This window comes from Parasteatoda tepidariorum, chromosome 10 (assembly GCF_982258835.1).
Source record: "Parasteatoda tepidariorum strain Cologne lab strain chromosome 10, Ptep-v5.0, whole genome shotgun sequence".
NCBI lineage: Eukaryota > Metazoa > Arthropoda > Arachnida > Araneae > Theridiidae > Parasteatoda > Parasteatoda tepidariorum.
This window is the reverse complement of record NC_141764.1, coordinates 98,946,386-98,964,998: the sequence shown is the minus strand read 5'-3', so window position 1 is coordinate 98,964,998 and position 18,613 is coordinate 98,946,386. Positions and strand designations below refer to the sequence as shown.

At 31.9% G+C, this 18,613-nt stretch overlaps 1 protein-coding gene across 2 annotated transcripts in view; it reads right to left on the bottom strand.

Moving 5' to 3' along the window:
- The window catches only part of LOC107447646 (sterol O-acyltransferase 1), a 59,611-nt gene that overhangs the window by 15,486 nt on the left and 25,512 nt on the right, over nt 1–18,613 (bottom strand). For both annotated transcript variants that reach the window (XM_087153468.1, XM_087153469.1), the window contains exons 2-7: nt 18,078–18,176; nt 13,371–13,501; nt 4,835–4,894; nt 4,645–4,752; nt 3,360–3,511; nt 817–944 (exon numbers count right to left, since the gene is read on the bottom strand). In XM_087153468.1, the coding sequence (XP_087009594.1) occupies nt 817–944; nt 3,360–3,511; nt 4,645–4,752; nt 4,835–4,894; nt 13,371–13,501; nt 18,078–18,149 (651 nt within the window). In that variant the 5' untranslated portion in view covers nt 18,150–18,176. The remainder of the gene's footprint in view (nt 1–816; nt 945–3,359; nt 3,512–4,644; nt 4,753–4,834; nt 4,895–13,370; nt 13,502–18,077; nt 18,177–18,613) is intronic.

The window sequence follows — 18,613 nt, the reverse complement described above, 5'->3', positions numbered from 1 at the left end:
TCATTATTATTTGTTCAGTTTTAATTCTTTAATGCTGTTTTAATTATTTAATGCTACTGCTGTTTCTGCGCTCATATGAAATACCGTTGTTCAGGGAATGATTTTCAAATTTTATAGCTCATGCGAGTCTGCAATAGTTATTCATGGCAGTTAGGCCAAGTTTAGCCTATCTTTCAGCAGCACCCTCAAAGCGCATTCTGACGCTGAACGTCACTGCGAACACAAAACGTCACTGCAATGACGCAAAACGACAAAGTGAAGCAAAACCACAGTTTAAAAAATATTTAAAAAAAGTTTGTGATCTAATGTTTTAATCTTTTAAAAATTTCAACAGCGTTCCGTTACCTTTGTTCTGTGTACCGAGCAAACAGCCAAAATGTAAATATATTTGCCGCAATTTTGTTTTAATAAATACCAGTTTTGAAAGTTGTTTTTTCCTTTCACCACAAAGAAACAAATATACCTCGTTGAGTAACAGCACTGGCTAAACCCCTTTCAATAAAAGAAAATATTTACAGAGAAAACAGTTATAGTTTGTCTGTGCAAAGAACTCCCTTCCCACAAAGTTTCAGGTCGTCTGCTCGTATGGAAACAAGAAACATGGAATAGCGCATTTCAAAGAGAGGATCTACTCTCTCTTCCCTTTCTTACACCGATCAGAGTATAAATCTGTCTTAACCTAACACCCCCACAAAACTGTTAAACCTCGTAATTATAGTCACTGCTACTGCTCATAACGAATGGTAAGGGGAGTTCTTTCCATAGAAAGACTGTAAGAGTTTTCACCCACCATTTCGAAAGTTAGACCTAACTTACTTGTTCAGCCAACACCACGAATGAAGACACTGGCGGCAAATTGAAGACAACAACTATTCTAGCAGGAATAATTAAGATCGATAGCTGATAAACAATAAATAACAAGCAGAATATGGTGTCGTACAGTCCTAAAAAAAGAAATATTAATAATAAGTATTCTATTTTCCGCCAAACAATAAGGTATACAGTGCGCAACATAAAAAAAAAATTGAACAACTCAATAACTTTTGATTCACTGATCGTATTTTTAGATATTAAGGTGACATTTTAATGATACAAGGTTAACAATTTATATATTAATTAATAAACGCAGACGGTATTTTAAGTCAGACACAAACACGTACTATCTCTGAATAAACATAACCCCCTCCTGAAGAATTTAGATTTGTAAAACTCAAAATGTAAGGAGTACCTGAGAATATGTTCCCTAAAAAAAAATCTTTTTTTTTCAAACAGCAGGTACTAAACTTCGGTTCTCATCTCAGTGTTGCTCATTTAACGTTACCCAGGGGGCGCCTGTGGAGGCAAGCGACATTAAACACGCCGTACTATCACAGGTACCCGTTTACCACATTCACACAATACAGAACAACATAAAGACAGTATCATCCATGCCCTAAGCGGATTCTAACCAGCAGCCATTGGCTTCGCACGCTAACCGCTCGAAAGTTTGGATCCTTCAATGTTAATTTAAATTTTTGTGTATTTCTCAGAATCTCCAGAGCCATTAATCAAAAAACATTATTTATTTATTCATTATTATTATTTTTGCACTTAAAGCTTGTTCAACCAAACGTGATATCATGCAAAATTTAAATTTTTATGATTATTTGTAATTTAAATATATTGATCATCCAAAACTTCTGAATTTTGAGGGACATAAAGTTTTACGTCTTTTTAAAGTATGTAATTTTCAATAGTAAAATCCAAAATTTTAACGAATTGATTGAATCGTACTACAGAAACGAAAATTAAATAAAAAAATTACATTTATTGACGTGATCTGTTTTAAATTCCTTGCACTGTTTCGTGTTAAGTGCGCAAAATAAAAAGCAAATAACTTTTGATGTAATGATCGGATACTCACGTTCTAGGACTCAATCTCAATGTCTCGAAGGGATGACATCAATTAATGCTAATTAATAAGTGCAAGCGATTTTTTTAGACTTTAATATACGTTTTTGTTATTTAGATTTAGATAACAAAAACGTACTTTCTCTTAATAAACATACTTTTTTTCGAGGTATTTGGATTTCTGACCTCTCCCCACCCCCCTAAAAATATAGGGGGTGAGCCGAAATCTGGGAAATATGGTTCAGTCAAGAGAGCGTTTCGAAGTTTGGACCCCTTAAATTAATTTCACTTTTTGCGTATTTCGCCATTTCGATCTTAATAAAGTTTGAAGCGAACAGAAAATTTTTGTTCTCACATTTGTAAAATTCTTTTAGGTAAAGATAATTCCATGCAAAAAACAAATTCAGTAAGTATTTATTATTTTTTATTATTTTACTCAATAACAGTAGAAAAAATGAATTGTAAGGTATTAAATTTTTCACATCATTTTAAAGTAGAAGCAAGCCAATCTCAGGTCCAGATTTATAAAGAGTTCAATTTAACGCCCAGCGTCGTGTGCAACTTATGAAAACAGTTCCAGGATAACGAATCCATCGAGAGAATGCCTGGACAAGGTAGTCCAAGAGCCACGACGTCCAGAGTTGATGGTCATTTGTCCATTATAGCAATGCCTAAAACCTCTAATGACTTGTATGCAGCCACAGGAGCCCCTGTGTCAAGGGTGACTGTTTCCAAACGAATTCATGAGAGAGCGTTGTTTACAAGAAGACCTGCTGATTGTCTCCCGCCCACTTCTACGAACAGGAGAGTCCGTTCAGCATGGTGCATAGAGATTGGAGTGTGGATTAATGGACGACCATTCTCTTCATTGATGAGTTCCGGTTCAGCATAAACACCGATTGTCGCTGTACGTTCCTATTTCAAAGAACCAGGGACCTACCACCTACCCTCCAATGTTCGCGAAATCAACCATTATGGCGGGGCATATTAAATTATCGATCTCAAGACCTCATACCTCATATATGGGATGCTCTGGAGAGGGCAATTGCAACTTGCTACCCCCTTCGAGAACCCTCCAGGGAATGAAAACCGTGTTGCAGAAAGAATGGGACCCATTGCCACAGGAAATGATAAACTGCCTTATTTCAAGTATGAAATCACGCTGCAAGGCCTGTACCCCCTATTAACCAACTTTTTTTATAATTCTGCAACCACTGTTTCCTACCTTCCAACTTAAATGAGTGTTACGCATGATCATGCGTGTGTATTACAATTGTAGAGTTATTTGTTGTGTATTGTATGAATGTATGTACCTACATATCAAATTTGATTAAAATCGGTCTAGTAGTTCTAGAGATAATCGCCGCAGTCTGCAAATTCTCTTAACTTCTTACACCAGTGAAACACTAAAAAAGGAATATTGTTTGCAATAGAACAAAATAGTTTTCATTGATTACAAACTCATTTACCTTTTCTTCTTGTAGTAATTCTAGATGTTGCCCAGTATTTGAGAGTGGGATATAATATGAAAAGAATGGAGGCATTGATTCCAAACCAATAGGCAGTCACTATGTGGAACTTCCCAAACGTCCATGACACCACAGACAAATCTTGAAATAACCTTCCATGAAAAAAATAAATTAACAAAATTTTTTTTTGTATATGTCATATAAAAAAAAATGATCGAATTAATTACTTTTCTTAACATGTGACTATTACAAAAGATAAAAGAAATTCCATAGATATTATACAGCGATCTAACATGTATGTTTCGTTAAACACCGCACTTAAAAGTTTAGCGCAGAAGCGTCAGAAAATGGTATATCTTAACATCATTTTTGGTGTTAATATAGAGTTAAGTTTATAATACAGTACAGAACCCGTTATCCGGAAATCAGAAAACCGGAAAACCAAAAAACCGGAACAAAATTCGATACATTTTCCCGCCATTTTTTTAAAAAAATGTTTTTTTCTTCATAAGATTTTAGGATTTTTCTTTCTTTTTTGAAAGATGTTTACCTTACCATCATTTTGGAAATAATCATTAGTGTATTACTTCATCGTTTTTTCTTCTTTTTAAGATTATTTCCAAATATTTTTTTTTTTTTTTTAGTTGGGTTTAACAATAAAAAAACGGCTCTTTGTAACGATTCAGAAAACCGGAAAAATCAGTTATCCGGAATAGCGATGGTCCCGTTCGTTCCGGATAATCGGTTCCCTACTGTAGTAAAATTTCTTACAGTATTATACAGTAAAATTTGATACACGTAACAGTCAGTAAAGTTATTTTAGCGATACAATTGATAGAACAGTAAATTTAGAATGAATATATATATCTATGTTATCGCGAATACCCGAAGTCAAGAGAATGTCGACCTTCACCGGTGAATGTCAACAATCACATAGTGACTTTGGTGAATGTCCGAAATACATAACAGGTCTAGTTAAGTGCCACTGCCCGGTATATCTTACATCAATGCTTTTTTTTAAAGGTTCAGTGTCACGGCCCAGAATGCATTGGACCGATACTCCGAACACTGATGTTTCTCCTAATCTATCCTCCACAGATATTAAAATATCGAATGAATATAATATTACCGAATAAATTAATATCAAATTTGGATAAAACAAATATTTCGGACATTCACCAAAGCGACTATGTGATTGTTTACACTCACCGGTGAAAGTCGACATTGATTTCGTTCATTCAGGGTAACATATACATATGAAATACAAGCTTTAAATTGTACTTACTTTTGTGGATTAATAAAGTAGAAAGTAATGATATTCAAGTATAAAAGTACGAAGAGTGCGAGACAAATGTTATAGACAGATCTTACATGAGATACTTCCCAAAGGTTCCTAAGAATAAATAAATAAATAAGTCTCAATGACAAGGTGCAAAGTACAAGACTCTATAGAATAATTAATATCAGTGCCTTACGTTAGTGTGGAATTTCGAAACTCAAATTCCTTCGGTGGTAATTCTTTGGGATTCTCTTTTCTGAAAATACAAAACAAAAATTGTACATAAAAACAAAATTATACGTCAAACAGTAATTAGTTCAACAAAATAGGACGATTTTCATTGGAAAAAGTAATACCCAAGATTTTTTTTCATAGAAAGCTTTGTTTATATACTTGTAAATGATGCCTGAAAACTAGCCCACTTCTCTTCTGTACCCTTTTAAAAAATGGCGGTGGTTTTAAAAAGACGAATTGAATTTTTTCTAGACAGGTAACTGAGGTATTGTTTCTCATGTAACCGAATGAAAAAAATTTCGAGAAGATCGGACTATTATTTAAGAAGTTCAATGTTGCACTTATGCATTCGAAGTACAATATTGCACTTAATCTTTATTTACGCATCTGATATATCTAAGCAAGTGAGGCATTGCTTCCAATGTATTTCAACATTCAGAATTCAATCAGACAAAACATGACAGAAAACACCTAAAAAAGTTTAAATTCGTTTTGTAAAAAAAAAAAAAAAAATTATACTTTTGAATTAGACTTATAACGTTAAACATACTTCTTCTATTGACTCGAATTTTATCTCATTCAAATCAGAGTGAAAAAAACACACCGGAAAATGTACAGTCCGCAAAAAAAAAAACGAATCACCCTGAATAACTTTCGTTCTAATGATCGGATTTTCACGAACTAAGTGTCAATCTTAATGGTTCCTGGGGGTGACCTCAAATATGCTAATTAATTAGTGCTAACTATTAATTAAGTTGCGAAATCAGACACAAAAACGTACTTTCTCTGAATAAACATATATTTTTTTTTACATATTTGGAATCTAGATACTTGAATTAGGGGGGGTAGACAAAATTTTAAAAAAATTGGGTGGTAAATTGGGCAGCAATAAAGGTTTATATATTTGGCGATAGTCCAGAAAACCGCCAAAAAAAGTCGCCTGTGCAAATTAATATTTTAAGATAACCCATTGACTAATTCAAAAGAGGAATTCTTCATTTTACTAGGTTGCCAGGCAACCACGCTCTGACTGTAAAAACAATTGAAATAATGTTTGTGATTGCTGGGAGAGGTTTAATTAATTATTAGCAGTAAATATCTCAAAGTTTCTAAGCAATAGACAATTTTTAAGCTGATTTCTGTCCAAAAAGCAAAGGAAAAAAAATTATTTTAATCCCCTTTGAAAAGAAAATTTGTATCGATTTATAAATTATTTATGATTTTCTAAGTTTTTAGAATTTAAATACATGAACTTTTCATCTGATATTATATAGATTATGCTGTTTTTGCTATATTTATTCGAGGATTTCATACTAAAATTAAATTAACATAACTTATTATAGCTATATACAAAATTTTAGGGATAATCATTTTTACAGCTTTAATCGAGTCTTCTAGGCAAGAAAGTTTTAAATAAAGAAAAAAAATTGTTTTGTAATTCTAATGCAAATTCACAAGGTTTTATATAATTTACGAGATTTCTTTTTTCTATAACTCAAGGAATTGCTGAATGTTTCGTGCCATTTTAAAAACATTGAAATATGTTATGTTTAAGAATAAGATATTGAAATAAAATGTTGCACATTCATTGCTTAAAAAATCGCTTCATTCTGTTAGATAATTAGATTACATGGCTTTCTTCGGATAAAAATGATTAGCAAATAGCATCCTCATGTTTCGATATATTCTGAAACTTACGTTCGCAAATTGACCATAAAATGTCGCACAGCATATTCTTCAATTAAGATACGCTACATTTACCATCAAATACTGCTACTATGATTAATTTGCTTTCTTATATATATCTGATACTTTCTTTTTAAACAGAGATCGTAAGATCTTTAAGATACTGAAATGGGGGCACAAAAACTTAAAAGATAAAATATTTAATTTCATTAACTCAAAATATCTGGTCTCAAAATTTTAACTTTTAAGTTAAATATAACTTTTACAATATGGATTCTATTACGTTTTTAAAGACCACATAAATCCTGTTATAATATTAAAATGCATATGTTTACTTTAACGAGTGTAAAATCCTTATCAAAATAATGATCAAGACCCAAATTCAAAACAGTATGATTGACGATAAAAAATCAACTGGCTTAGAAACATATGAAGAGGGAAACAAAAGTCAACATGTTTCGAGCGTTCAAATATTACCGCCCATTCTCAAGACTTGTCAGACTTGAATAACTTGTGACTTTTATTATTGGACGCTCAAAACATGTCTATTTTTACTATCATCCATTATTTTTTTAAATCATTGACGTTATTATATTTTCGATTCAGTTTCTTGGGATTATCCATTTAGTTACACAGCATATTAAATTATTTCACACTATATTAAAATAAGTTTTACATAAGTTATAGGCACAGGTTCTTAGATTGAAAAAATAATAATTCACTACTTTGTAAAAATAATCAATGCAGTAATTTTTTTTTTTTTTTTTTGCTACAAGCCTTAACATTTTAATTTAAGGACATCAAAAAATTCCGTTTACAATTGAAATTTATCTTTATATTATTTATTATCTTTATAAACATAGTGATCAGTTATTACATCATACCTTAGACACCTTAATAAACTATGTATACTGACTAAATATAATAATAAAAGCTTGAATGGAAAATTTCTTTGCAGGCTTTTGTGCCAATAATTAGCTAAATTTTTATCTTATTGCGGTCTTTAATGTCCTGACGGAAACTGATAGGATCAATCCATTTAAAGACAATCATCCAGGTAAAAATGGGTGAAGTTTTTTTTTAGGCGACTTCCACCGATGACTCAGTGCAATGCGAAGATAATTTCAAAAAGCAAAACTTTCCTTAGAGAATAATATTCGAAATACTGATTTTAAGAACTTTAGAAGAATCTTTAGGAGGGAAGTAGCCCTGGCATCCTTTTAGAAAGTGATTGCATTTACAATGCGGATGAAGCAAGAGTTGAATACTGCCCTTAAACGGGAAAAAATTTTCTCCCTAAAAATTATAAGGATTTATATTCCAAAGTACCCAGGAAAGAAAAAGTACCTCCCTTGGTAGTTTTTCCTTACTGAAGAATTCTTTTAGATATTACAGAATCAGTCCCTGCTATATATTTCATTGGAAAAAGCGATTCATGAAATGAAACGATGATCGCAGCAACATTTTACAAATATATTGCATATGTTTCTACCCATGGCTAATTAAAAATGCTATCAAATTCCCTATTTTGCTTGTTATGGATAGGTATAAATCTCATATCAATTTGAAACTGAGCAAGTTTTGTTCATCAAAGCAAATTTTCTGGTTTACTTTTCTACTTAATTCATTGAAGTCTCCCGTTAGATCTTGAAAACAAAAGAATTGTAAAACAATATGTCGAGAAAATTTTACATCCATTTTTAAATAAGATTTTGAGGCATCAACTGATGAAGTTAAAATGCCTTTATGAAATGTGATATTTTTCCATTCGATGTAGAAAACGTTGAACAAATGCATGTAAAACAGACACCAAGAGTTAATGAGCAAGACAGCTTATCAACAAAACACATGCTTTGAGAGTAAAGATGCACTATTTCTTCAGAAGCTTGAGATGGAAATCTCACAAGTTATGCTGCAAATTTTTAAAGGAACACTGACAGAAAAATTTAATCTCCCAAATATCCAGTAGCCTGTGCTTTTCTCAATATTGAAGAATTTATTTCAAAAAGAACATTTGGTTAATCAAATTTTGGCACTGAAGCTGATACAACTAACATTGATAATGAAAGTATCTTGAAAACTGATTTTTAAATAAGTCCTCTTGAGGCATTGTTAGTTGCAAAAACAATCGGTTCCATAAGTAAATGGTAAGTACTGCTGATGACTCACTAGATATAAATCAATGAGAGATGGATTTTACTCAAACTTCGAAACTCCTTTTTCTCATTTATTATCCAGTGAGGAATTCTAGAAATGGTACTAGAAAATCAAAAGAAATTTCGAAGATACATTTACATTGGCCAACAATTTGGAAAAAAGAGGAAGGTTAAATTAAAAGAAAAAGAAATAAATTACTTTTTTGCATTGACTTCAGAAAAAGAACGAAAATTTTAAGAGATTGAAAGAGCTGAAAAAAAGTTAAAGTAGAAAGTATAACGAAGAGAAAAAAAATACTTAAGATAAAAAAGAAGTTCAAAAAATATGGGGAAAAGAGTAAACAAAAAAGTGATCTAATTATAATAATAATAATAAAAGCATCATCGGATTACACATTAATAAACATTCATAATTTAGAATTGACTATTAAACTGTGTGGAAAAAGATGAACTTTTTTTTTAAAATTATGTATTCAAACATATTTTACTTTCCTTTTCATGACTGAAAAAAAAAGTAACATTTTCCACGTTAACTGTGGTTATATGTTGCAATTCCAAGAAAAATCTTGTTTTTAGACATTTGTGTGGCCAATGGATTCCTAACGAGCATCAAACATTCTCAAAATTAAGTGTTCATTCACTTGAAAATTTAGTGTTTATTCACTGGTAAGAGCTGTTCCTTCACTTGGTTATCTTACTACTTATTATTTAAACTACCAAAAGCTTAAAACAATATTATGTAAGTTCTCTAATTTTTTTTTTACATAATTTGCATTTAATAACAAATTTAGAAACTTTTATAATTTTTTTTAAAGGCAAGCTAAGCTTAAGTGTTCCTTCATTGGTTAGTTTACCCTATAATATGTTGAGAAATTTGCGATGTTGTGAGAGGTGCTAAAAAATGTTGACTACATATTTTTATTAATATTTATGAAATATATAATCAAGAAATTGATAAATATATTACTCCAAATCTATGCATACGTATGTATATTATTGAAATTGTATCAGTTATTGAAAAACAAAATTAAAAAATAATCACATTAAATTAGCACAATCTGGTGTATAATCAATCATATTCTATCAGAAGCACGCTTTTATAAAACTAGACATTCGTTTAATAAAGTATTTTTCATTCAAATTTCTTTACTAAATAGAAAAATAAAATATTAAACGACTAAAAAAGAAATATCCTATTTTATAGTTTGAAAGAAATAAACGATTAGCAAACGATTATTAGCGAAAAAATATGAATGAAATTTTACGCTACGCGCGCGAAGTCAAGTTCCTCTCAAGTTTATCACATTTTAATATTAATCGCCCCATTTAATTATTTCTTTACTGTCGCCAAATTATTTTTTTAAAAATAATTAGTTTTAATTTTTCTCAGCTTCTAATAAATGAAATCAGTTGAAACTTTAGATTTTTGAATTGAAAAATATGTAGATTAATATGGTATAAAAAAATTCATACCTTATAATTCAAAAATTTTTCATCCTCAATTTAATTAAATAATAAAAAATAATTAATAATTATTAAAAATTATTTTTTTCATGAAATTATCTTTGGGTAATTGAGTTTTATGAGTGGGTGCAATTTTCTTTGAATTGCTTTAATAGTTTTCAAAATATGACTAAAAACGTAAAAAGTGAAATTAACATTAAGGGGTACGAACTTTGGATCGCTCTCCTGACCAAACTATGGGGACCATATTTCCCAGATTGCGGCTACCCCCTATATTTTGAAGGTTAAAAATCCAAATATGTAAAAAAAAATATATGTTTATTCAGAGAAAGTACGTTTTTGTGTCTGATTTCGTAACTAAATTAATAGTTAGCACTAATTAATTAGCATATTTGAGGTCACCCCCAGGAACCATTAAGATTGACACTTAGTTCGTGAAAATCCAATCATTAGAACGAAAGTTATTCAGAGTGATTCGTTTTTTTTTTTGCGGACTGTACCTAATATCTGCTAATATCTATTTTGTGACAAGGAAGAGGGGAAGGTTAAAAGTGTGATGTCACGCATTGAAGTTATAATTTAAACATTTGGAATTGGATACTTGCAAGTGACGTAGTGTGGTTATCTCAATCCTGATTGGTTGTTAAAATGTAGCATTTGTATACGTTAGCAGCTGTTCTTCTCATAGTATTTCGAGTAGGCAAAGTCCGTCCGTCAAGTACCAATTCTCTTAAGTGACACATTCTTTGATTCTTTCATAAAGATTTTAATTCTTTCACTATATATTTCTAGCTTAACACAAAGACAGGAGCGAAGATATATAGAACATAGACAATCTAATTTCGCATCGAAGTTTCCAAGTACAGCGAACAAAAATGTATCACGGTTATAATAAATCTAAGTCACAATGAGTAAAAGACGCAGACTAAAAAGAATTATATTTCAACAAATCCGATGTGCGATACGGTACCGTATTTAATCATCTTCAAATTAATTAACATTCTAACTTATGTGGAGAAACTTAGCTCAACTTTAACATGTCATTTTGCTCAGAAATAAGATTATCAAAGGAGCTGACTACGAAGGTCTCATGTGTGGGTATCTGTGATCTTCTTGAAGCGCAAGTGCCCTATTGCGTGGAATTCCTAGCATGGCCATTAAAAGATAGAACCCTGAAAGACAAGATAAGTGCTTGGACATGGATGGGTGATGCATTAGAAGAAAAAGAAGAAAAAAAGTAAAAGCAAGCATCTGTTTCGTACTATAAACATAATTCTTTATCTTGCCAACTCTAGAGTATAATTATGTAGTTGGCCCCGTTAATACTAATCATGGAATGATTGAATCCAGTTAAACTGATCCTGGTCTCCCTTATATTTTATATGCATAAGGGATGCAGAGAGGAACCTTCAATCCTTATAAATTAACAGCAAAATTCTCACCTAACATTGAAGTTAGTATGCACTATAAGAGTCAACAAGAAAACTCTTGTGTGGGTATCTGTGATCTTCTTGAAGCGCAAGTGCCCTATTGCGTGGAATTCCTAGCATGGCCATTAAAAGATAGAACCCTGAAAGACAAGATAAGTGCTTGGACATGGATGGGTGATGCATTAGAAGAAAAAGAAGAAAAAAAGTAAAAGCAAGCATCTGTTTCGTACTATAAACATAATTCTTTATCTTGCCAACTCTAGAGTATAATTATGTAGTTGGCCCCGTTAATACTAATCATGGAATGATTGAATCCAGTTAAACTGATCCTGGTCTCCCTTATATTTTATATGCATAAGGGATGCAGAGAGGAACCTTCAATCCTTATAAATTAACAGCAAAATTCTCACCTAACATTGAAGTTAGTATGCACTATAAGAGTCATCAAGAAAAACAAAGGCTGACGTCAGCAACTACGAAGGGCGGTACAACAAAGTAGATTAAAAAAGCAGATGACATTTTTGGAATTGGGTACTTGCACTTCAAGAAGAAGAGGATCAAGGATACCCACACATGTGACCTATGACGTCAGTACTAGCTGATCTTTTATAAGCATAATGGCGTGTTAAGGTGGAGCTAAGTTTCTTTGCATAAATTAGAATACTAATTGACGTGCAGAGCCGTAACGCTCATCGAAATTGCTGGAATATAATTCTTTCTCGTCTTTTACTGAGCTTTGATTTATTTTATTGAAACCGTAATATATTTTTGTTCTCTGTATCTGTTAACTTCGATGCATAATTATTTTCTTTATGTACTACATGGCTTCGTGCCTATCTTTAATATAAAGTAAGAAATATATACTGAAAGAATTAAAATATTTGTGATAGAATATAGAATGTGTCACTTAAGGGAATTAATATTTGATGGGCTTGGCTTACTCGAAATAGAATAGAAAAAACGGTTGCTAACGTAAACAAATGCCACGTTTCAACAACCTATCAGGATAGAGATACCCAAACTATATCACTTACAACAGTGTTTCCCAAAGTGTGGTACGCGTACCCCCAGGGGTACGGGAACATTTTAGAGGGGGTACGCGTTCCTATGCGAAATATCTTGCAACAAACGAAATTTTTAAAAAAATGTATTTAAAAACAAAGTTAGTCATGAAAATTTACGATTACGTATTTTTTCATGGCTACTTTTAGCTGAGTTAACAGTTAATAATTAGTGGTGTCAACAGTCAGTTGTGCTTTTTAATTTTTGTGCAATTTTTTTGTAGTAAAAAATTCATTAATTTTCTTATTAGTGGTACACAGCGTTACGAAAAATTCAGAAGGGGTACACAAAAATCATAAGTTCGGGAAACACTGACTTACAAGTATCCCATTGTTCCAGAGTTAACAGATTCTGGGACTAATTGTAGTGAAGAATGGTAGTAAATCTGTTACGGGAAAAAATAAGTCAAAGTGTTTGCTGAAAAATGTGAACTAGTCGTTACGCGATAAGAGAATAAAAGTTTTTGATTAATATCATCACCTAAAGAATATTCTGATGTTGAATTAATTCTGTCAACGTATAAAAAATCGTCTGAACCTATGGAAGTGTTATCTTGTTTTCGTTAGAAATGAAAATTTTCCTTACCTCTAAATAAATGTCTTTTTTTTATACTAACTGAATCTTCCATTTCGCAATCGGTACCGTAGGATGCACATCATAATAGCCTTTATAAATAGGATGAAAAATTGATAAATCTTACTTGGTAGGAGGTTTTTCTTTGGTTGTTCCATTTTGTGGTTTTCTTTGCTTTAACTCCAGATCCATAATTAATCTGTCAATAGCTTTGAAAATGTGATTGTCTACGTCTTTTAATATATCACTACGAAGGGACTGAAAAAAATAACTGAAATTAGCCAAACAAACAACTATTTTAAATACTGAGCGAAATAGAAAAAGCCGTGTTATAATATAAGTCGGAGGTAAAATTAAAAGGGAAATGAAATTATTTATATATATATATATATATATATATATATATATATATATATATATATATATATATATATATATATATATATATATATATATATATATATATATATATATATATATATATATATATATATATATATATATAATTTCCGATGTACTGACACAGAGTTGTGGTGTCTCAGGAGATAGAGCGTTCACCTTCCAATGAGGTGAACCGGGTTCGAATCCCAGCGAGGCTGGTTGATACGAATTTCGAACCCGGCTCGCATCGACCCCAGTGCTGAAGTAGAAATATCCTCAGCGGCACACGGATCATGGATTAGAATCCCCTTACCATCAGGCTATCCGTGAAAGGTTTTTGTGGTTTTCCTCCCTATGTAACGCAAACCGGAATTAGTTCCATCAAAACGATTCTCCATTAAGAAAAATTTCACTCAATGCTTAATCCAGGATTTCCCTTGTCTTCTGGTTTGGGTTCAAAATTACAAAACTACGTGGTTGAACAGTAGTAGTCATAAACCCAAAATTGGGTCAGTTGTTCAACGACGGTTATTAAATATAATAATACGGAAATGCTGATCCAAACCGGGCAACCAGACTATGCAATATATATAACTCCATTGGACATTTTGTTTCTATTAAGGATATGATAAATCAAAATCATTGCTTTATTTCAGCTAAGCACAAACAATTTATGACATTAAAATCAAATTAATTCACGTAATTTTTTAAATAAGTGCATTTTTATGTAAAATTTGAGCAATTTTATGTAGAATTTGGAGGTTGAAAATTGAATAAAAAACAGAGGTGGTCATTTGTTTGAATTCATTTTTAAAAAATTAAATAATCAAAAAAAATTTTAAAATTATTTATTAAATTTTACTCCCATCGATACTTCTACTGCTTTAGTTTTTATTTTATTACCGTCGTTGAACAGGCAACCTAATTTTTTTTGTTTACGACTACTAATGTTGAACATTGTAATTTTGTTCGTTGCCTTGTGATTTTAAACCCAATTCAGAAGACAAGGGTCAAGACCTAGATGAAGTAATGGGAGAAATTTGCCTTCGTGGCAGACTTTTTGATGGATCTAACACGCATTTGCTTTATATGGAGAGGAAAACCACAAAAATCTCCCACGGTTAATCTGACGAGAAGGGGACTCTAACCCAAGATCCATCTACCACTGAGGATATCTTGACGTCAGCACTGTGGTCAATGCGAGCCAGGTGTAGAATTCATAACGACCAGCCATCACTGGGATTCAAAACCAGTTCACTTCATAGGCTCTATCCCCTGAGCTACCACTGCTCTACTGCTTAATTTTGTCAAAAAGAAACTTTGTTTTAACTTATGTTACGACCAGAGCACTCCGGGTTTCGAACCAGGTACCTTTGGATATATAACCTGGCACCCTAACCAACTGCACCACACTAAAAACTGTTAAAAATAAGCCTATTATTAAAGCAATGCTTATGGAGGGTCACTATAATGGATATGATTTATTGACATTATAATACTTTTATTTGTGTTTCCTCTAATTTGAATATAACTCTTACGAACACTATTTGAGGGATATACAAACTATTATATTGGACCACATATAATGATCTGTAGCGTGAGACAGGAAGGTTTAATGATGTGTGCCAGTATTTAAATTCACATCCAATGTTTAGATAACAAATAGATCCGACACATTGATAAAATATCATATTGATAACAAATATCGTTTAGTTTTTAATTTAAACTAAAATTAAATAGCTCTAGTTTTGAACGCACTTACGACACATGTATGACTAATGATTAATGAGAGGGGGAAAAAATAGTTCCTAGAGATCGGGACCTGCGAAAGTGTGATGCGTATCTGCGGAGATTCCGCTCATTTGTATAAAACCATTTTTAAACAAAATTTCATTCGCTAGTGTTTAAAATAAAATGACATTGATAACACTTATCATTTGGTTTTTAAATTATATAGTTCTTTGAACGTTCTTTAGCTCAGAACAAAGAAAATAAATTAAAACAACATTTTGCTTACTTAGAGAAGAGCAATAAAACAGCAAAAATAAATCTTACTTGTGCATGGAAAATAACGAGATAAATTAAATGAAGGCAGAAACATTGTTTAAGCAAATCTAAATGACGATTAAAATGTTTAAAATCTGACAAGTCAGCTTGAGATAAAAGACTGTTAAGAGATAACGATAAGATGACGTAATTACGCAAGAAAACGTAATCAGATCGTCACTGTTAATAATTCCAATAAATCAGTCAAATTGCTTATTTTCTCTGTAAAGGGGCAGAGTGAACTGATTGGAAATTTTTTTTAACACTTTTCAAACATTGATTTCTGGACAACAGATCGTTTGAAACGCTTGAGACAGTATATTATTATAGGGCACATTTTCAACTCGTCCATTTTTTTTGACAAATTCCACGATTATCAATAAGATATTTCTCTGTATATTGCGCTATTATCTAATAAAAATTCGGATATTCTTTAAATCTCGCAAAATACCTTTCTGGAAACCATAGTAAGGAGCAGTTTGGAATTGAACTGTTCCTTACTATTGTTTTCATATACATCATATATTGAATGGCTCACCTTTATTTAATGCTTTCACCTTTCAAAACATTTGAAAACAATGTGACTTATTAATATGTTGTCACAAGTAATTATTTTATGGTCGATAGCAAGCAAAGAATATGACTTCATTCCTACCAATCTTCAAGTAAAACGTTTTTTTAACGAGAAAAAATGATTTGTCAACTGCTTTCTGATGTATCAATACATGCAAGCTTGTATTCTGATTTCATTTTTCAAAATGCTATTTTACCTTCAACTGAGGACTTCAATTGAATAATTTCATCGCAATTGAATGTATTTTGTAAACAATTTTCTGAAACAATTATATGTTCAGAAAGAGATTTTGACAGACCAATTGAAGCATACAAAGCTAGGAGAAATAACTTGTTCACATCTAACAAATTTTAATGCTCTTTAAACGCATCGTAACCAAATTTTCAAATAAACATGAACACCACCACCGTAACAGAGATATAAAATTTTATAAAGTGACCAAATTCAGCGTTAATGCAGAATTGTACTCACAAAACTTTCTGCTGTAAAACAGCTACTCACTACCCGATATTTACATTTTCCACTGTTCTTGCATAAAGAATTTTTTAGGAATGCCTACATCTTAAGAATTGTAAGACATATGTTACCTAAAATGAATCAAATGGAAAAATCCATTGGATAAAATGTGATTAAAAAGTGGCTATTTTTAGGTCCAGGGTACCCTGGCTGGTATGTCGTGGAGCCCATATGTTCGTGAGTTCGAATCCCGCCATCTGAAGACTCTCAGTGAGTAAAAAGTAAAATTTTGATTGGTGCACGCTAAATCTGTCGGGGTCACAAAGTCCTTTAAGTTCCTATAAAAAACAATACCTCTACGGGTACTGGCCTGGCGCAACTGGCGAAAAAATAGCAACGCAGTCGCCCCGGTTTAAAATAGGCTTACTGGTATTGGTTGGCAAGTGGCATAAAACAACAGGTGGTCATTTTAGTGCTATAAAAAGTCAGAAAAATGTCAGAAATGTCTCGTATCATTTCTGAGAGTGTTAAGAAGTGTTTGCTGGAGTGGTATCCTGTTGGAAGTCACATTTTTAGTTTCCAAAGAGTCTCAGTGACCAAGGAATCTAAATGTCAAAACTATTTTTACCACCCTGCTTAATTATTAAAACGACTTCCAATGAAAAATTAATAATAGGGAGAAAATACAGCTGAAAGTGCAAAGTTGTAAAAACGGTATCTGAATTGGGTACTTGCCACTCGAGAAGATGATCACTGATATACAGACACGCGCCAGCTGATCGTTTATAAACAAGAAGACGAGTAATATGGGGAGTTAAATCCGAGCTATTTTTCTCCAAACAAGTTAAAATGTTTATTAACGTGAAGTTAATTAAATACAAAGCCGCATCGCACATCGAATTCGTTAAAGTATAATTCGTTCTTGTTTACATCTTTTACTTAAGATTTATTATTTGTTTATGCATTTTATAGCAACCGTGATATATTTTTATTTCGGGTACCTGGCAACTATGCATAATTAGTTTGTGTCCTACATGGCTTCGTGTCTGTCTCTGTGTGTTAAGAAATATATTGTGAAGGAATTGAAATCTTTATGAATGAATATAGAATGCGTCGCTCTAGAAAACTGATAGTTGGCAGACTTGGCTTACTCGAAATAGAATGGAAGGAATAGTTGCAAACGTAAACAAACCTACCAGTTTCTACCAGAATCAGGATACCCACACTACGACACTTGCATTTATCCCATTGTCCTTTGGAACGTAAGGAATTATTCTACTATTCCACAGTAACAAAAAAAAATTACATTTTTATGATAATCAAACTGTTTGAACAAAAGGCGTTTACATAAAATGTAGTTTAGTACAAATTACGGACCTGGAGGAAAACTTTGAGCTCTCCAGTGTGAAGACTCAGCGGCTGGTTGGCGTCCATTGTTCCGTGAGGCATCTTCTAATTTCATCAAAAGACGAATTTCTGAAAGATAGAAAAACAAAAATACTTAGAAACGCAACACAATTCAAAGCATATTTATACATTTGTAGCTAGTAAGATCGTAGAACTACATTTATGTAATAATATATTCATTGTTTAAAATTTTCGGAAGAATTCGAATTCATACCCACCAAATCAAGCCAATAATTCAAACATATGTATTGAAAGACCTATAATCATGCAGTTTCGTTTTTAATTCTTTTAGACATTGGCAAGGTAGCTTAGAAAAAAAAACTCGCCCCGCTTTAATCCCTTAACACTTTGAAAAATAGTTTCTGATTATTGTATAATTTGGCAACAATGTTCTTAAGGATGTTTTCTTAAGCTCGTTGACAAGGAAATTAAAAGTCCTTACTTTCAAATCAAAGCTATAAATTTATTAATAGACATTTTGTCGTAAAGAATTATCTTAGCTTCAC